This window comes from Natrix helvetica (assembly GCF_964273705.1).
Source record: "Natrix helvetica genome assembly, chromosome: 5".
Lineage (NCBI taxonomy): Eukaryota > Metazoa > Chordata > Lepidosauria > Squamata > Natricidae > Natrix > Natrix helvetica.
This window is the reverse complement of record NC_138551.1, coordinates 153,123,843-153,142,156: the sequence shown is the minus strand read 5'-3', so window position 1 is coordinate 153,142,156 and position 18,314 is coordinate 153,123,843. Positions and strand designations below refer to the sequence as shown.

Genomic DNA, 18,314 nt, shown 5'->3' with positions numbered 1-18,314 from the left:
TTATGACGGTGAAGGTGAAGTGATCTACCCCCACCCCCCCACTTTTTGCGATCTTCTGAAAAGCGGAGACCAAGGGAAAGCTGGATTCACTCAACGGCCGTTGCAATAAGTGCAACAAACAAAAGAAAAAAAATTAAAATTAAACGTGATTTTTCCCATCCTTTTGTGACCTTCTGACAAGCAAAGGGGAAGCCGAGGGGGCTGCCTGCCCCCGGGGAAACTTCTTGTTTCAAATTGAAGTGGCTTCGTGGGTGCCGCCTGGTGACCCGTTGCAGGGTTTGGGGTGGGGGGGCTACCCTGCGCTGGTCCCCCCCTCCAGGGCTTATTCAGAGCCAAAAGCGGCCAGTTTTATCTGGAAAGTTTCATGGGCACCTGGTTGGGTAGGGGGCTTGCCTATGTGCTGAGCACGGGGGGGGGGGGGGGGACTACCCTGCAAGGACCTCAAGAGCCAGCACAGCCCAAGGCAAGCAGTGCTGCCCACCCCTCGCTTTTAAATCCTTGCAAATCAAAGCAGCCTCGGGGGCGCCTGGTTGGGGAACGAGGCCTTGGATTCCCCCCCCCCCCCGTGACTTCATCCCGGTGCCAACGTGGCACTTGGCAAGGAGACAATCTGAGGTATCAACACCCTCCTGAGATGGCAGGGGAGGGAAGCAGCGTGTGCCCGCTTGGTACCAACTGCCAAGAAAAACTTCTATTGCTAAGTGAAACTGGCGTTTAGTGGGGTTTGCCCCCGTTTTACGCCCTTTCTTGCCGCCGTTGTCAAGGGAATCACTGCGGTCGTTAAGTTAGGGACACAGTCGTTAAGTGAACCCAGCTTCCCCCTTGAGTTGGCTTTGCCAGAAGGGGATCAGGCATGACTCTGGACACTGTGACTGTCATAAGCACGAGTAATTGCCAAACGTCGGAATTGCAACCATGGGGGATGCTGGACGGTCGTAAGTCCCTGTGGGGAGAGGGGGCGACTAATAAGTTCAAGTAATAAATAAATAAATAAATAATAAATAAATAAATAATAATAAGTGTGGAAAAACATCCTAAGTCTAATTTCAAACGGTCACTACACGAATCGATAGAAGCCGAGGACTTCTCCTATGAAGCTTTTCCTGCATCAATTCAATCCCCCCCCCCAAATTATTTTTCAAGCCCCTTTTAGAGGCTCCCGTTAAAAGCTGCAGCGAACTGGAACTCAAGACTGTCCTCGTTTTCTTTTTTGTAGATTATTATTATTTGTTTATTGCTGTTGCTAGTGTTAAAAAATGGTCAGGCGTCAGTAAGTGAATGGTTGTAAGTCGAGGACTGGCTGTATTAAGCTTCCTCTGCATTAATTCAACTTTCCTTTATTTTTTTTTAATTTTGTTTGGTTTTCTGCTGTCTGTTTTACCTTTTAGTATAAAACAATAAAGAATAAGAATAAGGGGAAGGAGGGGGTTAGGAGGGGAGGAGGAAGAGAAGAAAGAAAAAGAGAAGAGAGAAGAAGAATAAAAGGGAGAAGAGGAGGAGAAGTAAAAGGAGAGGAGAAGAAGAGGAAGAGGAGGAGAAAAAGAAAAAGAAGAGAACGTGAAGAAGAGAAGAAAGAATAGGAGAGAGAAAAGAAGAAAAGGAGAAGGAGGAAGAGATAAAGAAAAAGGAGAGGAGGAGGAGGAGGAGGAAGAAAAGAGAGGAGACAAGAGAGAAGAAGAAAAGAGGAGGAGAAGAGGAAGAGAAGAAGAAAATGAGGAGATGGAGGAGGAGGAGAAAAAGGAAAATGAGGGGGAGGAGGAAAAGAGGAGGAAGAAAAGAAAGAAGAGATGGAGGGAGAAGAAAGAAGAGAAGAGAGAAAAGAAGAGAAGGAGGAAGAGAAAAAGAAAAAGGAGAAGAGAAGAAAGAAGAGATGGAGGAAGAAAAAGAAGGGAAGAGAAAAAGGAGAAGAAAAGGAGGAGGAAGAGAAAAAGAAAAAGGAGAGGAGGAGGAGAGGAGAAGAAAGAAGAGAAGAGGAAGAAAAGAGAAAATGAGAGAAGAAAGAACAGAAAAAGAGGAGAAGAGAAGAAGAAGAAAAAGAGGAGGAGATGGAGGAGAAAAAGAAAAAGTAGAGGACTGTCTCTAGAAGAGGATCTGGGGACCCCCCCCCCGGGGGTGGGAGGTGGGAGGGGGACCTTGTTCAAGGAGGGAAGCAGGGCTGTTATTTTGGGTGGTCCCTGACATTTCCGAATCTGGAGGTTGCCTCTGGGGGGGTCTCCTTTCCCGGCTTCACCTGTTGGTGTCTTTCTCAAGTTGTTTACACCCAACGTTATAAAGCATCAAAGCCAGAACGGAAATTTAATACAGGGAAGCCCACGGCTTACAAGCAGCCCATTTAGTGACCGTTTGAGTTTACAACAGCACTGGGGGGAAAAGAACAACAACTTAAGACCGTTTTTCACACTTATGACCGTTGGCGGCATCCCCGTGGATCACGAGAGCAGAATTCAGAGGCTTGGCAACTGGCGTGTACTTATGACGGTTGCAGTGATTTCAGGGGGGTTTCACTTGATTTCGCTCCTTTTGCAACCTTCGTTGTGACACTCAACAATGGCAGGGATTCGCTCAACGACCGTGGCAAGAAAAGTCATAAAAGTGGAGCGGATGTCTGGCTTAGGGATGGAAATTCGGGGCTCGGTGGTGGTCGTAAGTCGAGGACCGGCTGCAAAATATCTCCTTGCTTCGGAATCTACTGGAGAGGAGCTCACGCAAAGCCAGGGCTGTTGACCCCACAGTTGTGAGTTGGTTTGTGCGTTTGGAAGAGACAGAAATACGGATGGACCAGGTTCTTTTTCTGATCCCCCCCCCCACCAAGGTGATGCACTGGAGCCAACCCCCTCCAACTTCAGACACACAAACACACACACACAGACACACAATAGTGCTCAATCCTTCCACTCTCCTCTTTGGGGGGAAATCAGCTCTTTTCTCCCAGCGATGGCCCATCATCTCTCTTTTCTTTGCCGTTGAGCACCCGGCCTTGAAATGCAAATGAGCGTCATTCAATTTAAGAGGAGGGTGCCAAGAAGACAAGTTTCTAGTCCTCATGGGGCGGCGTGAGGTGGGGGGGAGGAACACTCGCCCTTCCCAACCCATCGCATCCCCTCGGCTTCTTCGGCTGCAGGATCCTAATGGACGAAGAAACTCCACGTCGGCCAAGGGGGAAATTGAATGAAATAAAATAAAATAGTAAAAATCCTTGCTCCATTTTTAGCAAGGGAAGGAATGGCTGGTAAAGTCCAGTGGAGGCTTCGGACTACATTCTCCGGCGTGCCCTGCGCGTCGACCACGCCTTTCCGGCAGTGCGCATGCGTCCTCTGAGAGTTAAGCTGGCTGACTCCGAACGTGAACTACGATTCCCGGCAAGCCTGGCGCGCTGCGCAGGCGTACCAGCTGCGAGTAGAGGCGGAGCCCAGGATGGGGGGAGGGCAATTCTCCCCTTAGCCTGGCAGGGCGGGGCTCCCCCACTCCCCGCCCACCCCAGACCCCGCTGCCGGTACCGGGCGACGCCGCCGGAGGAGACCCCCGCCATGGACTCGGACTCCTGTGCTTCCCCGCCGCCCCACGAAGTGAGTCTTGCCTCCCTCCCCACCGGGGCATCCCCTCCCCGGGGGCTGACACTGGACACCCCTGGCCACGCCCACGGAGATGGGGGAGTGGGAGAAACCAGCCCCCCTCTGCTGCAAAAGGACCCCCCCGGGGAACAGATTTGCTCGGATGCAACGGGGGGGGTCGTTCGAAAGAGAAAGGGGGGAGGGGGCGCGGAAGGGGGACCGCTCCCCCTTTTATCTTTCTGCGCCCCACACCCACTCCTGCCTCTTTGATTGCAGCTTTGAGAAGAGGGGGTGGAGGGGGGCGGTGGAGACCTTCTCCCCTCCAACCTTGATCGGTGGGGGGGGGGGGGCTGGCGGGGTAGGATTGCCTCCTCCCTTTGCGAGGGGGGGATGCCGGGTGAGCCTCCCGCCCCGATTCCTTCCCCGTGGGTGGCGAGCAGCGGAAGCCTATTGAGTGGGGGGTGGGGGTGGCTGCTGCTTGCAGATCGCCCCCTCCCCACCCGCGGTCGTTGCAAAGCGGCCCCCCTCCCTTCGGGGAAAGGATCCCCCCACGCACACACTCCGCCGCCGCCCCCTCCTCCCTCCCTCCCCTGCGCCTTCCTCGCCGCCGCCGCGCACTGATCCCCCCTCCTCAACATCATCACCACCCCCTCCCCTCCTCTCTTCGCAGGATTTCCCCCCGGGCTCCAAGCGCTGCCGGACGGTGGAGGATTTCAACAACTTTTGCACCTTTGTCCTGGCCTACGCGGGTTACATCCCGTACCCGCACGAGGTGGGGGGGCTTTTTTTCGGGGAGGGCGGGCGCTGGGAAAAGAGTCTTGCAAAGTCTGGCAGGGCAGAGCCGGCTGCGGGAGGGGGAAGCTGCCCTGGGCATTTGGACGGGCAAAGAGTGTCTTGTCTTTGAACAGCTGAGTGGGAGAAAGGAAGGGGTTGGAGGGGCGGGGCTAGAGGAGAATTTGGGGTGGGGTGGGGGTTGAAGCCCCGGCTTTGGAGGCTTTGTCTAGGACTGCAAAGGGACAAAGATCGCTTCCCATACCTGGAAAACCAGCGGTGGGGGGGCATAAAGATTAGGAAGCCTTCTTGGGAAGGGGGGGGGGGATGTGAGGCATGGTTGGAACTCTTTAAAGCAGCCACATCTTTTTCTGCTGTTGTGTATTTTGTGCCACTGCACAGCCGCAGAGAGGGGCTGTCTCCCTCTCCCACTCTTGTAGCGGATGAGGAAAGGCTCAGAAGGGTGGGCAGGAACTTGGGGCATGGCTGGCACTCCTGAAAGCAGCTGCATCTTTTGTGAAAGCAGCTGCATCTTGCTTGCCAAGGGCACTGCCATTAAGAGTGGCTCTTTGCCAGGACCCTTGTAGGGATTGAGAAAAGATGCAGAAATGGGGAGGGGGGGGGCAATGTGAGCCACAGCCAGACTCATTAATGCTGCCACATCTTTTGTGCAATTGGACTGCCCCTAAGAGTGACTGTTCCACCCACCCACCCTGGTCTCTTGTGGTATATGAGAAAAGATGCAGAAGTTTGAGAATTTGGGGCATATGGCTGGCCCTCCTGAAAGCAGCTGCATCTTTTGTGAAATCAGCTGCATCTTGCTTGCAAAGGCACTGCCATTAAGAGTGGCTGTTTTGCCAGGACCCTCCTTAGGGATTTGAGAAAACATGCAGAAATAGGATGGGAGTGGATGTGGGTCACAGCTGGACTCATTAAAGCTGCCACAACTTTTCTGCAGTTGGACAGCCACAGAGAGTGGCTGTTCCCCCCACCCCCACCCCGGACCCTTGTGGTATATGAGAAAAGATGCAAAAATGGATGGGGGTAAGGAAACTGGGCCATGGCTGGCACTCTTTAAAGCTGCTGTGTCTTTTTGCCATTGCATCCTGTCTGCAAATGTTCCCCAGGACCCTTGTAGGGCTTTGGAAAAGGTGCAGAAATAGGGTGGGGTGAAAGGAAGGGAAATGTGGGACACAATTGGAACTGTTTAAAGCAGCCACATCTCTTCTGTGATTGCTTCCTTCAATTGCACAGCCACTAAGGAACCTTTTCTCTGGATCCCTTAGGGTGCTTGAGAAAAGATCCAGAAATGGGCTGGGGGATGGGGAAAATGTGGACCAAGTCTGGAACTCATTGAAGTTGCTGCATCTTTTCTGCAACTGCTGCCGAGAGGATCCTTGTGGTATTGGAGAAAATATCCAGAAATAGGGCAGAAGGGGGAAGGAAGCAGCCACGGTTGGAGCTTTTTAAAGCCACTGCGTCTTTCCTGCAATCACACAGCCATCCTTGATGACTCCTCCCACATCCTTGGAAATGTTCTGGCAGCTTTAAAGAGCTGCCAAAAGGAGGTGCTTTTCTCCCCCCCTCCCCCCAAGTCTCGAAGTTCCATAGCATTTTCTAAAAAAAGAAAACTTGATGCGGCTGTTTTAAAGAGTTTTCCCGTGCTTGCAGGATACATCCGGCTGGAGCAGCGCCAGTTCCCCCAACAGTACCCGGGAGGCTATTGACAGCGATGGAGGGGACCCCCCTTTGGGACACCTCTCAAAAGCCAGAAAGACCTTCAGCCAACTCAAACACGGCAAGGCTTATTCCTCACTCTACCAGTGGACAAAGCCCAATGGATTTTTGGTGGACCGGAAAAAAATGGAGAAGTTCCGGAAGAAACGGCGGATTGTGAGGAAGGACGCGGTGCTGACGGACGTCAAATATTCCGAAGGAGACGAAGAAGAGGAAGGTCTGAGGGAAAGAGGAGGAGAAGAGCCGTACACCGAGACCCCGCTGAGCCCGTCCTCCGAAGGGGATGCCCAGTCTTCCACAGGCCGCTGCTCAGCCTGGGATTCAGACACCCCGTCGAATCCCCCCTACCCTGTCGCCGCGCCGGAGGAACAGAGCTTCGTCCAAACGGTGGGCAAGAGGACCATCATACGGCAAGGGAAACAGGTGGTCTTCCGGGACGAGGACGGCAGCGGAGACGATGAGGACATCATGGTCGATTCAGGTAAGGCTTGTGGGAACCTCTCGCCCTCGGAGCCCCGTGTGAAGATGGCGGGGAGCGGGACAGAGAGGGGGGTCAGTGGGGTTACAGGCCCTTGGAAGAGTATCTCCTCGGCAGCGTTTCTCAACCTTGGTGGTTTTTAAGATGGGTAGATTTCAATTTTCCAGAATTCCCCAGCCGCTACCCGTGGACTTCGACTCTCAGAATTCCCCAGGCTGCCTGAGGGATTCTGGGAGTTGAAGTCCAGGCATGTCGAAGGTTAAGAAATGCTGCTGTACAGGAGAAGGGAGCTGGGTGATGCCGAGAAGGAAGTGGAAGTGGTGTCATTTGGAACCAGGCTAGAAACCAGGAGACGGGGAGTTCTAGTCCCGCCTTAGCAATAAAAGCCGGGTGGGTGACCTTGGGCCAGTCCCTCTCTCTCAACTTAACCTACCTCACAGGGTTGTTGTTGGGAGGAAAATAGGAAGAGGGAGGACTATTGGGTATGTCTGCCATCCTGGAACAGTTATAGAAACAACGAACGCAGGATAATAAATGAATTAATTAATATACCAAAGGCAGAGAAACAGATGCCAGTCGGGCGCACTGAACCCTGCTTGCCTTAGAGCTGAAGAACAATTTAATCCCAAAACGTTCCCGTTTTTGTGACCCTCCTGGAAATTCTCCTCCACTGAAGACCCCCCCCCTTTTTTTTTTCTGGACGTTGGCAGATGACGACTCGTGGGACTTGGTCACCTGCTTCTGTATGAAACCCTTCGCCGGGCGGCCCATGATCGAATGCAAAGAATGCCACACCTGGATCCACCTCTCCTGTGCCAAAATCCGCAAATCCAACGTTCCCGAGGTTTACGTCTGCCAGAAATGCCGCGATTCCAAATTCGACATCCGGCGGTCCAGCCGTTCCCGGATGGGTTCCCGCCGGCACTTCCTGGAGTAAGCCAGCTGGAGAGCTGGCGGTGCCAAACCTCGAAATTTGGGAGTTTCAGAGTCGGTAGGCCCGGGGGTGGAGCAGCAAGCGAGACCCAAGGCCCGCCGATCTTCTGGATTGCCGGATTTCCCGTCGGGAGTTGGAACGGATTCCCGGCTGCAAAAGTTGGGGCGAAGGGAGGGGGGGCTGGGAGGGTTTCCCTGGTTTCCTTGTCTCGGGAGCACAAAGGGAAATAAATAACTGGGAGCTGACCAGTCACCCCATTCGCGGAGGGATTGAGGTGCAAAACAGACCGCCCAAAGGATCTCGCTACGGGAGACGAGAAAAAATACATACAATTTCTCGTTATTTGAAGCACAGAGTTGGAGATCGGGACAGTTCGTAGAATTTGACTCTCTTTCCCCGCACAGGTTAGTCCAAAGAGTCCCTCAATCCCACCAGCTGAGCTTGGAAGGATGAGAACGATGCAAATATCTATCTATCTATCTATCTATTATTTGGACCGCAGGTGCATTGGGAAGTGGGAAACCTTCCCCGCTAACCGATCCTCTCCAGACGAGAGACGAGATTCAGCTGATTTCAGACTAAAAAGGCCTTTTTTTCCCCCTCCTGGTGCTTCGAGAACGAGCCGAGGGTCTGAAAAGCTGGACATCCCAGTGGGATGAGGGACGAGGGAGGGGTGGACTTTGGTTCGGCTGTCTGTCGGTGCTGCCTTTGGACTTTCAGAGACTGCCTTTGTCTCCTCCGATGGCTTGGGAGGGGGAAAAAGTGTGGGGAAGACACACACACACACACCCTCCCGGCTTCCCATAATCTTTGATCGATTAAGTCTGACATTCCTGGTCCGTTTCTGGTGTTGTGGTGTGAAGCCTTTGGTGGATTCCTGGATCCTGCGAGATCCACTCCGGTCTCTCTCTTAACGTGGGAATCATCCAGCCATCCCACTGGGAAGCCTCTGCCTGGCGTGGGGACTTTACGCCAGGACTAATTTTTCATTCCTTCCCTTCTTTGGTTCCCCGCGTTGGTTGGGCGTGGAGGGGGTCCCCACAGCCAAAAGCGCTGGGTCTTCAGCGCCCAAAGCAGCCGTGTGTCAAAGGGTTTCATCTGTGTACAATCTCAGTTCAAGAGCTTTAATTTTTTAAAACGATAATTAAAATGATTTGTTTTATGGAATGCGTTCTCTTGAGTTCGAATCCCTCGCTCGGCTGCAAGCCAGCTGCCTTCTTTCTCCCCCCACCCCTCCCCAAAAGGCTTAAAAAGAATACAAAGAAATCAGGTGACATAATAATTTCGGGGTATAATTGCAGCTCCCCATCAATAAACCGACATTAGATTGCAGGTAGTCCTCGACTTACGACCACAATGGAGCCCAAAATGTTTGTTGCTAAGTGAAACGATCATTGCGTGAGCCTTGCTCCGTTTTACGAGATTTCTCACCACAGTTGTTAGGATGAGTAATGCGGGGATGTTAAATGAATCCCCATCAACTTTGCCCGTCAGAAGGAAACACGCAAAAGGAGAACATGTGACACCTCCCTCCCCCCACCCCCCCCCCGGAAACTACGTCGTAATTATGAGACAGTTGCCAAACACCTGAATTTTGGCAAGGGAGAGACAGACAGACAGGCCCAAAATCACCCAGGCGGCCTTCATGCCTAAGGCAGGACTAGAACTCGCCGTCTCCTGGGGATTGGGCCATAGTCATCCATCCAGCTTTCATGCCCCAGGCAGGACTACAACTCTCTCTCTCCCAGTTTCTAGCTTGGTGCCTTTAACTACTAGACCCCACCACCACCTAATTTCAACAGTCCCTTCAAATGTTGGTAAAATTAAAAAAAAAAAAACCCTTCTTCATAAGCGCTTTGGGGTGAGATGAAAGAAGAAGTTCAGATATCAACCCGTTAACCCAACCCAGGTGCTTTACAAAAGACCGGACAGCCATTTGACATCTGGATGGCGTCAGGTCTCCTGCTGGAGCGGGGTTGTTGGACTGGATGACCTCTGGAGGCCCCTTCCAGCTTCTTGCGATGCTACGTCCCAAACCGCAAAACTTAGCGATAAATCCATGCGGAGATTTTGACACCCCCACCCCCTCCTCTTCTGGCGGTGCCAACTCCAACCCCACCCGTCTCACGCAGACGCCGTCCGTCACAAAACGGGGTTGCTTTTATTGTCCTTGGATCTTACAGGAAAAAAATACAGGCAACCCTCCCTCCTCACACCCCAGGGAGCTCATTGGTGGGGAGGGGAGGAAGGGGAGGGCCGCAACATTGCTGTTTGTAACCCCCCAAAACCCCCGGGGGGCCCTCCTGGTGCTAGCTGTGGATCTCGATCGGTGGCCAAGATCTGGGGGAAGGGGAATAAAACCGCAGCGGGTGGAATAACAAGCACCACAAAGGGCTGCTACGATGATGATGATGATTATTATCCCAACCTCTGGAACTTGAAAAATTAGGGGAGCAGCGCAAGGAAAAAAAGGGGCGATTTGGGAAGCGTGTGAGAACCAACACCCCAATTGTTTTCTTGCCTGAGGGGCATTTGCTTAAAATCCGAGAGAAATACCTTGTTTGTAACACGGCCGACCACACGGCCTTTGCGGCGTTGAGGAGAAGCCGGCGAGTTTTCCAACGTTGGAGCATCCGGGATGGTTTTTCGGAAGGAGAAGGGGCCGCGATTCGGAAACTTGGGGGGGGGGGTGCTTGATCTTTCCCCAAAGAGCCCATCCGCTGAGGAAGGGGACGATGGTCGCGGTCTTGCATCTGGTTTATCGTCCACGCCAGCCCTTGTGGGGTCGAAGGGGTGGGAGTCTTAAATAGCTTTGGTTCTTGGTGGGTGAGGACGGCTGATCCCGAAGGCGGAGTTCACTTCCTTCGGCTTCCAACCGAGAAGATCCTGGTTTGGATTGAGAAAGGCGGCTAGCAGGATCCCGTCGGGTCAACGACGCACGGAGAGGGTCACGCTGCCTGTCTCTGGTCCCTAATTGGGTGGACGGCTGATTTCTCCCCCCCCCCCACCTTCTTTTTCATGTTTTTTACGATGCTTGGTTAGAGAGGGAGAGGGAGAGACGAGATCGGCGAGCTTTACACGCTGGAGATGGGAGGAATCCGAAAAATACAGAGGTCGAAAGAAACGCCAGGTGTCGGAAGTGTTGGGACGATTGAGTGGTTAAAACTGACCTTGCCCCTTTGACAAGGGGGCTGCGGGGGAGCGGAGGACGTTGATCCTGGACACCTCCTGCCCCACAGCGTGCCTGGGGTGATGGGAGGGTGGGGAGAAAGCACTCTGGGGCACCTGTAAAAATAAGTTTGCTGTGGGTCCTTCTCAACCTCAGGGTCACGGGTGCGAAAGCCACTTCATTTCCCGCCCCCCCTCTCTCTCTCTTCTCCAAAGGGTGTGGAAGCTGTTTCGAATCCAGGAAGGGAAGCGGGAAGCGGGGGTGGGGTGTTCTGTTGAGCCCAGGGGAGAAGGTAGCCCCCCCCCCCCCCCGCTCCACTGTTGCATTAACTGTCCATATCGATCCGGTGGGCTGTTGGCGGAAGAAGAGAAAAATGAAAGAGAAATTAAAGTAGGCCGGACGGTTATGGGGGGAAGGAGTGCATAGGGGTCAGAAGATCGACCTGCCCCCCCAAATGGAGAAAATCTCCACCCACCAAACAGGGATTTCTCCCCTCTTAAGGAGGATCAGGAAGAAGGGACTTCTCCATTCTAGTCCCGCCTTAAGCATGAAAACCAGCTTTCATGCTTAAGGTGGGACTAGAACTCCCAGGCTCTTATCAATTGGCCTAAAGTTATGGTTTTCATGCTTAAGGCGGGACTAGAACTCCCAGGCTCTTAGCGATTGGCCTAAAGTTATGGCCAGATCGAACTGCTGGCAGTGGGCAGAATCAGCCTGCAATACTGCATTCTAACCATTGTAACACCCAGGAAGGAAGGAAGGAAGGAAGGAAGGAAGGAAGGAAGGAAGGAAGGAAGGAAGGAAGGAAGGAAGGAAGGAAGGAAGGAAGGAAGGAAGGAAGGAAAGAATAGAAAGAGGGAGTGAGGGGGGAAAGGAAGGAGAAAAGGAAGGAATAGAAAGAGGGAGTGAGGGGGGAAAGGAAGGAAGGAAGGAATAGAAAGAGGGAGTGAGGGGGGAAAGGAAGGAGAAAAGGAAGGAATAGAAAGAGGGAGTGAGGGGGGAAAGGAAGGAAGGAAGGAATAGAAAGAGGGAGTGAGGGGGGAAAGGAAGGAGAAAAGGAAGGAATAGAAAGAGGGAGTGAGGGGGGAAAGGAAGGAGAAAAGGAAGGAATAGAAAGAGGGAGTGAGGGGGGAAAGGAAGGAGAAAAGGAAGGAATAGAAAGAGGGAGTGAGGGGGGAAAGGAAGGAGAAAAGGAAGGAATAGAAAGAGGGAGTGAGGGGGGAAAGGAAGGAGAAAAGGAAGGAATAGAAAGAGGGAGTGAGGGGGGAAAGGAAGGAAGGAAGGAATAGAAAGAGGGAGTGAGGGGGGAAAGGAAGGAAGGAAGGAATAGAAAGAGGGAGTGAGGGGGGAAAGGAAGGAGAAAAGGAAGGAATAGAAAGAGGGAGTGAGGGGGGAAAGGAAGGAAGGAAGGAATAGAAAGAGGGAGTGAGGGGGGAAAGGAAGGAGAAAAGGAAGGAATAGAAAGAGGGAGTGAGGGGGGAAAGGAAGGAGAAAAGGAAGGAATAGAAAGAGGGAGTGAGGGGGGAAAGGAAGGAGAAAAGGAAGGAATAGAAAGAGGGAGTGAGGGGGGAAAGGAAGGAGAAAAGGAAGGAATAGAAAGAGGGAGTGAGGGGGGAAAGGAAGGAAGGAAGGAATAGAAAGAGGGAGTGAGGGGGGAAAGGAAGGAGAAAAGGAAGGAATAGAAAGAGGGAGTGAGGGGGGAAAGGAAGGAGAAAAGGAAGGAATAGAAAGAGGGAGTGAGGGGGGAAAGGAAGGAAGGAAGGAATAGAAAGAGGGAGTGAGGGGGGAAAGGAAGGAAGGAATAGAAAGAGGGAGTGAGGGGGGAAAGGAAGGAGAAAAGGAAGGAATAGAAAGAGGGAGTGAGGGGGGAAAGGAAGGAAGGAAGGAATAGAAAGAGGGAGTGAGGGGGGAAAGGAAGGAGAAAAGGAAGGAATAGAAAGAGGGAGTGAGGGGGGAAAGGAAGGAGAAAAGGAAGGAATAGAAAGAGGGAGTGAGGGGGGAAAGGAAGGAAGGAAGGAATAGAAAGAGGGAGTGAGGGGGGAAAGGAAGGAGAAAAGGAAGGAATAGAAAGAGGGAGTGAGGGGGGAAAGGAAGGAAGGAAGGAATAGAAAGAGGGAGTGAGGGGGGAAAGGAAGGAGAAAAGGAAGGAATAGAAAGAGGGAGTGAGGGGGGAAAGGAAGGAGAAAAGGAAGGAATAGAAAGAGGGAGTGAGGGGGGAAAGGAAGGAGAAAAGGAAGGAATAGAAAGAGGGAGTGAGGGGGGAAAGGAAGGAGAAAAGGAAGGAATAGAAAGAGGGAGTGAGGGGGGAAAGGAAGGAAGGAAGGAATAGAAAGAGGGAGTGAGGGGGGAAAGGAAGGAGAAAAGGAAGGAATAGAAAGAGGGAGTGAGGGGGGAAAGGAAGGAGAAAAGGAAGGAATAGAAAGAGGGAGTGAGGGGGGAAAGGAAGGAAGGAAGGAATAGAAAGAGGGAGTGAGGGGGGAAAGGAAGGAAGGAATAGAAAGAGGGAGTGAGGGGGGAAAGGAAGGAGAAAAGGAAGGAATAGAAAGAGGGAGTGAGGGGGGAAAGGAAGGAAGGAAGGAATAGAAAGAGGGAGTGAGGGGGGAAAGGAAGGAGAAAAGGAAGGAATAGAAAGAGGGAGTGAGGGGGGAAAGGAAGGAGAAAAGGAAGGAATAGAAAGAGGGAGTGAGGGGGGAAAGGAAGGAGAAAAGGAAGGAATAGAAAGAGGGAGTGAGGGGGGAAAGGAAGGAGAAAAGGAAGGAATAGAAAGAGGGAGTGAGGGGGGAAAGGAAGGAAGGAAGGAATAGAAAGAGGGAGTGAGGGGGGAAAGGAAGGAGAAAAGGAAGGAATAGAAAGAGGGAGTGAGGGGGGAAAGGAAGGAGAAAAGGAAGGAATAGAAAGAGGGAGTGAGGGGGGAAAGGAAGGAAGGAAGGAATAGAAAGAGGGAGTGAGGGGGGAAAGGAAGGAAGGAATAGAAAGAGGGAGTGAGGGGGGAAAGGAAGGAGAAAAGGAAGGAATAGAAAGAGGGAGTGAGGGGGGAAAGGAAGGAAGGAAGGAATAGAAAGAGGGAGTGAGGGGGGAAAGGAAGGAGAAAAGGAAGGAATAGAAAGAGGGAGTGAGGGGGGAAAGGAAGGAGAAAAGGAAGGAATAGAAAGAGGGAGTGAGGGGGGAAAGAATAGCACTTAGACTTATATACCTCTTCAAAGTGCTTTTACAGCCCTCTCTAAGCGGTTTACAGAGTCAGCCTCTTGCCCCCCCAACAATCCGGGTCCTCCTTTGACCCACCTCGGAAGGACGGGAGGCTGAGTCAATCTTCCAACTAATTGAAGGGATGGCTTAAAGGACTGGAAAGGACTTACACTGCTTTGGTATCCGAAGGGCCTCGTTATCCGCCGACATCACTTGGTGCAGAACGCCACGAAACTGGTAGAGCACTTTCAGGTTTTTGTCTTCGCCAACGCAGGGGTCATAAAATCCAGGCAGGCCAGCCTGTGGGAGCAAAAAAGGAGGCTCCTGGAACCGGCTCCCCCGTGGGAGAACAGAGCTCCTGAGCTCGTGCAGAGCGGCAACCCAGAGTAGAGTAGAATGGGAAAGGAACAGAGTTGGAAGGGACCTTGGAGGTCTTCTAGTCCAACCCTCTGCTCAAGCAGGAGACCTAAGACTGTTTCAGATAAATGGCTGTCCAATCTCTTCACTGGTTATTAGTCCTCACTGTCAGGAAGTTTCTCCTTAGTTCCAGGTTGCTTCTCTCCTTGATTAGTTTCCATCCGTTGCTTCTTCTCCTGCCCTCGGGTGCTTTGAACAGTAAATGGACCCCCTTCTTCTTTGGGGCAGCCCCTCAAACATTGGATGACTGCTATCATCTCCCCTCTAAACTTCCTCTTTGTCTGGCATGGAGCCCACGCACAACTTCATACAATAACAAGAGTTGGAAGGGACCTTGGAGGTCTTCTAGTCCAACCCCCCGCCTAGGCAGGAAACCCTATACCGTTTCAGACAAATGGCTATCCAGCATCTTCTTAAAGACTTCCAGTGTTGGGACATTCACAACTTCTGGAGGCAAATTCTGTTCCACTGATTAATTGTTCTCACTGTCAGGAAGTTTCTCCTTAGTTCTAAGTTGCTTCTCTCCTTGATTAGTTTCCACCCGTTGCTTCTTGTTCTGTCCTCAGGTGCCTTGGAGAATAGCTTGACTCCCTCTTCTTTGTGGCAACCCCTGAGATGTTGGAAGACTGCTATCCTGTCTCCCCTCGTCCTTCTTTTCATCAGACTAGACATCCCCAGTTCCTGCAACCGTTCCTCATATGTCTTAGCCTCCAGTCCCTGAATCCTCTTTGAATCCTTCGCCCTGAGCGGAAAAGAGCCAAGGAAACCTGTCTGTCTGCCTCATTCCATCCTGGCACCGTCCTTACCTTGGAGGCTTCAGTGAGAATGAGTTTCGAATCCTTGACCAGGCACTGTAAAGGCACAGTCACGTCGATGACCTTGGCTTTCTCGTCCCGCCTGCTGTGGTCATTGACAAACTTCCCGTACCAGGCGTTGACGATAATCAGGCCTTTTGAGGAACGAGAAGGGAAACGGGGTCAAATTTGGGGGGGGAGGCTTGTCCCCCAGACTCCCCAAAGCAAGGAAGTAACCCCCCCCGAGAGAAATTACCCCCTCCCACCCCACCCATCTATCTAATCTTTCATTATCTAACATCTATCTCTCTATCTTTCATTATCTATCTTTCTATCTATCATTCATTATCTATCATTCATTATCTTTCATCTATCTTTTTCATTCATTCATTATCTATCATTCATTATCTTTCATCTATCTTTTTCATTCATTCATTATCTATCATTTATCTGCCTTTCATTATCTATCTTTCATTCATTATCTATCTTTCATTCATTATCATCTATCTTTCATTATCTATTTATCTATCATTCATTATCTTTCATCTATCTATCTCTATCTTTCATTATCTATTTATCTATGTTTCATTCTCTATCTCTATCATTCATTATCTATCTATCTATCATCTATCTATCATCTATCTATCTATCTATCTATCTATCTATCTATCCATCCATCCATCCATCCATCCATCTTTCATTCATTATTTTTCATTCTCTATCTCATTCATTATATATTTATCATCTCTGTCTTTCATTCATTATCTATTTATCTGTCATTCATTATCTTTCATCTATCTCTCTATCTTTCATTCATTCATTATCTATCTTTCTCTATCTTTATCATTATCTATCTATCATCTATCTATCATCTATCTATCTATCTATCTATCTATCTATCATCTATCTATCTCCTATCTATCATCTATCTATCATCTATCTATCTATCATCTATCTATCTATCTATCATCTATCTATCTATCTATCTATCTATCTATCTATCTATCTATCTATCTATCATCTATCTATCTATCTATCTATCTATCTATCTCCTATCTATCTATCTATCTATCATCTATCTATCTATCTATCTATCTATCATCTATCTATCTATCTATCTATCTATCATCTATCTATCATCTATCTATCTATCTATCTATCTATCTATCTATCTATCAATCATCTATCTATCATCTATCATCTATCTAATCTATCTATCTATCTATCTATCTATCATCTATCTATCTATCTATCTATCTATCTATCTATCATCTATCTATCTATCTATCTATCTATCTATCATCTATCTATCTATCTATCTATCTATCTATCTATCTATCTATCTATCTATCTATCTATCTCCTATCTATCACCTATCTTTCTGATATCTATCTATATTACTTGACAAGCGGGGAGGAAGGAAGAGCAAAGTGTCAGACCAGCTCTACGCACCCATCCTGGCTTCCTCTGCTTCGATGATCCGTCGGACAGACTCTTGCATAAGCCGCACCTGCATAGCAAGGTTAAGCATTTCAGGCCTTGGATTGGGACGTTATCCTCCAGCCACGATTGGGCCTCTTTGTGGCTTGTGGGCTTGGCAGGCTGGGGAGGGACTCCAGAAGCCTTGATACCGAAAGCCGGGTGCGCTTCCTCTGACTCGGGAGGACGCGAGATCTCTTCTGGAAATGGGAGTTTCTCAACTTTTTTAAGACCTGCGGACTTCCGCTCCCAGAATTCTCCAGCCAGCCACAGGGAATTCTGGGAGCTGAAGTCCACAAGGTCTTAAAAGTTGCCGCGGTTTGAGAAACGCTGCTGCAAATATTCCTGGTGAGGATTCAAAGGGAGGCAGAGACTTACGGCAGCTTCGGCTTCCTGTTTCTTCTGGAAGGTGTCACTGGCGCAGCTCTCCCGCTGCTTCTCCAGGTCCCTAAGGCCAGAAAGGGGGGGATTTTGTGGGGTCCAGATTGGCTCCTCCCTCCCTCTCTCTGCCAAGTCCCTGGAGGGGAGGCCCAGCAGGAACACAGGGACCCCGGCAATGTGTGTGTGTCTGTCTATCTTTCATCTCTCTCTCTTTCATCTATCTGTCTGTCTGCATCTATTTATCTATCTATCTATCATTCATTCATTCATTATCTATTTATCTATCATTCATTCATTCATTATCCATCCATCCTTCCATCTATCTATCTTTCATTCATTATCTATCATTTATCTATCTTTTTCATTATCTATCATTCATTATCTATTTATCTATCATTCATTCATTCATTATCTATCCATCCATCCATCTATCATTCATCCACTATCTATCTATCTATCATCTATCTTTCATTCATTATCTATCATCTATCTATCTATCTATCTATCTATCTTTCTTTCTTTCTTTCTTTCATTCATTATCTATATTTATCTATCATCTATCCTTCATTCATTCATTCATTCATTATCTATCTATCTATCTACCTACCTACCTATCTATCTATCTATCTATCTATCTATCTATCTATCTATGTATCTATCATTCATCTATCTATCTATCTATCTATCTATCTATCTATCTATCATCTATATCTTCTATTTATCTATCATCTATCTATCTATCTATCTATCTCATCTATATCTTCTATCTATCTATCTATCTATCTATCTATCTATCTATGTATCTATCATTCATCTATCTATCTATCTATCTATCTATCTATCTATCTATCTATCATCTATATCTTCTATTTATCTATCATCTATCTATCTATCTATCTATCTATCTATCTCATCTATATCTTCTATCTATCTATCTATCTATCTATCTATCTATCTATCTATCTATGTATCTATCATCTATCTATCTATCTATCTATCTATCTATCTATCTATCTATCTATCATCTATTATCTATCTATCATTCATTCATTCTCCATCCATCCATCCATCTAATCTATCATTGACAAAGCTGCAAAGGCCACAGCCCTCAGATCAACCTCCATCACAGCTAGGCGAGAGACTCCTCCCCCCCCCCTTCCCACAGCTCTGGGCCACTCACTTCTCCTTCTGCGCCCGCAGGTAAGGTTGGATGATCAGCCGGTCCATGGCGAAGTAGAAGATGAGAGGCCCAGCCGTGGCATAGAAAACGGCGCTGGGCAGGAGTTGGTCGGTCAGGTGAATGGGGAAGAAATAGGTCTGGCTGGCTCTGTTCAGCCTAGAAGGCAGGAGGAGAAGGAAGAAGACGACGAAGAAGAAGGAAGAAATACATTAACACGCACAAATTGTTATTTCTTTG

The 18,314-nt window shown here is 49.6% G+C and overlaps 2 protein-coding genes across 2 annotated transcripts in view; one reads left to right on the top strand and one right to left on the bottom strand.

The window, feature by feature from the left end:
* The first annotated feature begins 3,432 nt into the window (after window positions 1–3,432).
* PHF13 (PHD finger protein 13) lies at window positions 3,433–8,063 on the top strand. Its single transcript, XM_081954306.1, has 5 exons — window positions 3,433–3,566; window positions 4,222–4,323; window positions 5,994–6,540; window positions 7,248–7,470; window positions 7,876–8,063. The coding sequence occupies exons 1-5, from the start codon at window positions 3,528–3,530 to the stop codon at window positions 7,922–7,924; spliced, it is 960 nt and encodes a 319-aa protein (XP_081810432.1). The 5' UTR covers window positions 3,433–3,527; the 3' UTR covers window positions 7,925–8,063.
* A 674-nt stretch (window positions 8,064–8,737) lies between these two features.
* Window positions 8,738–18,314, bottom strand: part of DNAJC11 (DnaJ heat shock protein family (Hsp40) member C11) — a 33,189-nt gene continuing 23,612 nt past the window's right edge. The window contains exons 11-16 of the mRNA XM_081955739.1: window positions 18,078–18,233; window positions 16,895–16,964; window positions 16,490–16,547; window positions 15,050–15,192; window positions 13,997–14,126; window positions 8,738–10,991 (exon numbers count right to left, since the gene is read on the bottom strand). Coding sequence (XP_081811865.1) covers window positions 10,966–10,991; window positions 13,997–14,126; window positions 15,050–15,192; window positions 16,490–16,547; window positions 16,895–16,964; window positions 18,078–18,233 — 583 coding nt within the window. The 3' untranslated portion in view covers window positions 8,738–10,965. The remainder of the gene's footprint in view (window positions 10,992–13,996; window positions 14,127–15,049; window positions 15,193–16,489; window positions 16,548–16,894; window positions 16,965–18,077; window positions 18,234–18,314) is intronic.

Bases quoted from the DNA above. Each gene is read 5' to 3' on its own strand.
- PHF13 (XM_081954306.1), top strand. From the start codon at position 3,528: ATGGACTCGGACTCCTGTGCTTCCCCGCCGCCCCACGAA. The intron at 3,567-4,221 runs GTGAGTCTTGCC...CTCTCTTCGCAG, and splicing joins CTTCCCCGCCGCCCCACGAA to GATTTCCCCCCGGGCTCCAA. The intron at 4,324-5,993 runs GTGGGGGGGCTT...CCGTGCTTGCAG, and splicing joins ACATCCCGTACCCGCACGAG to GATACATCCGGCTGGAGCAG.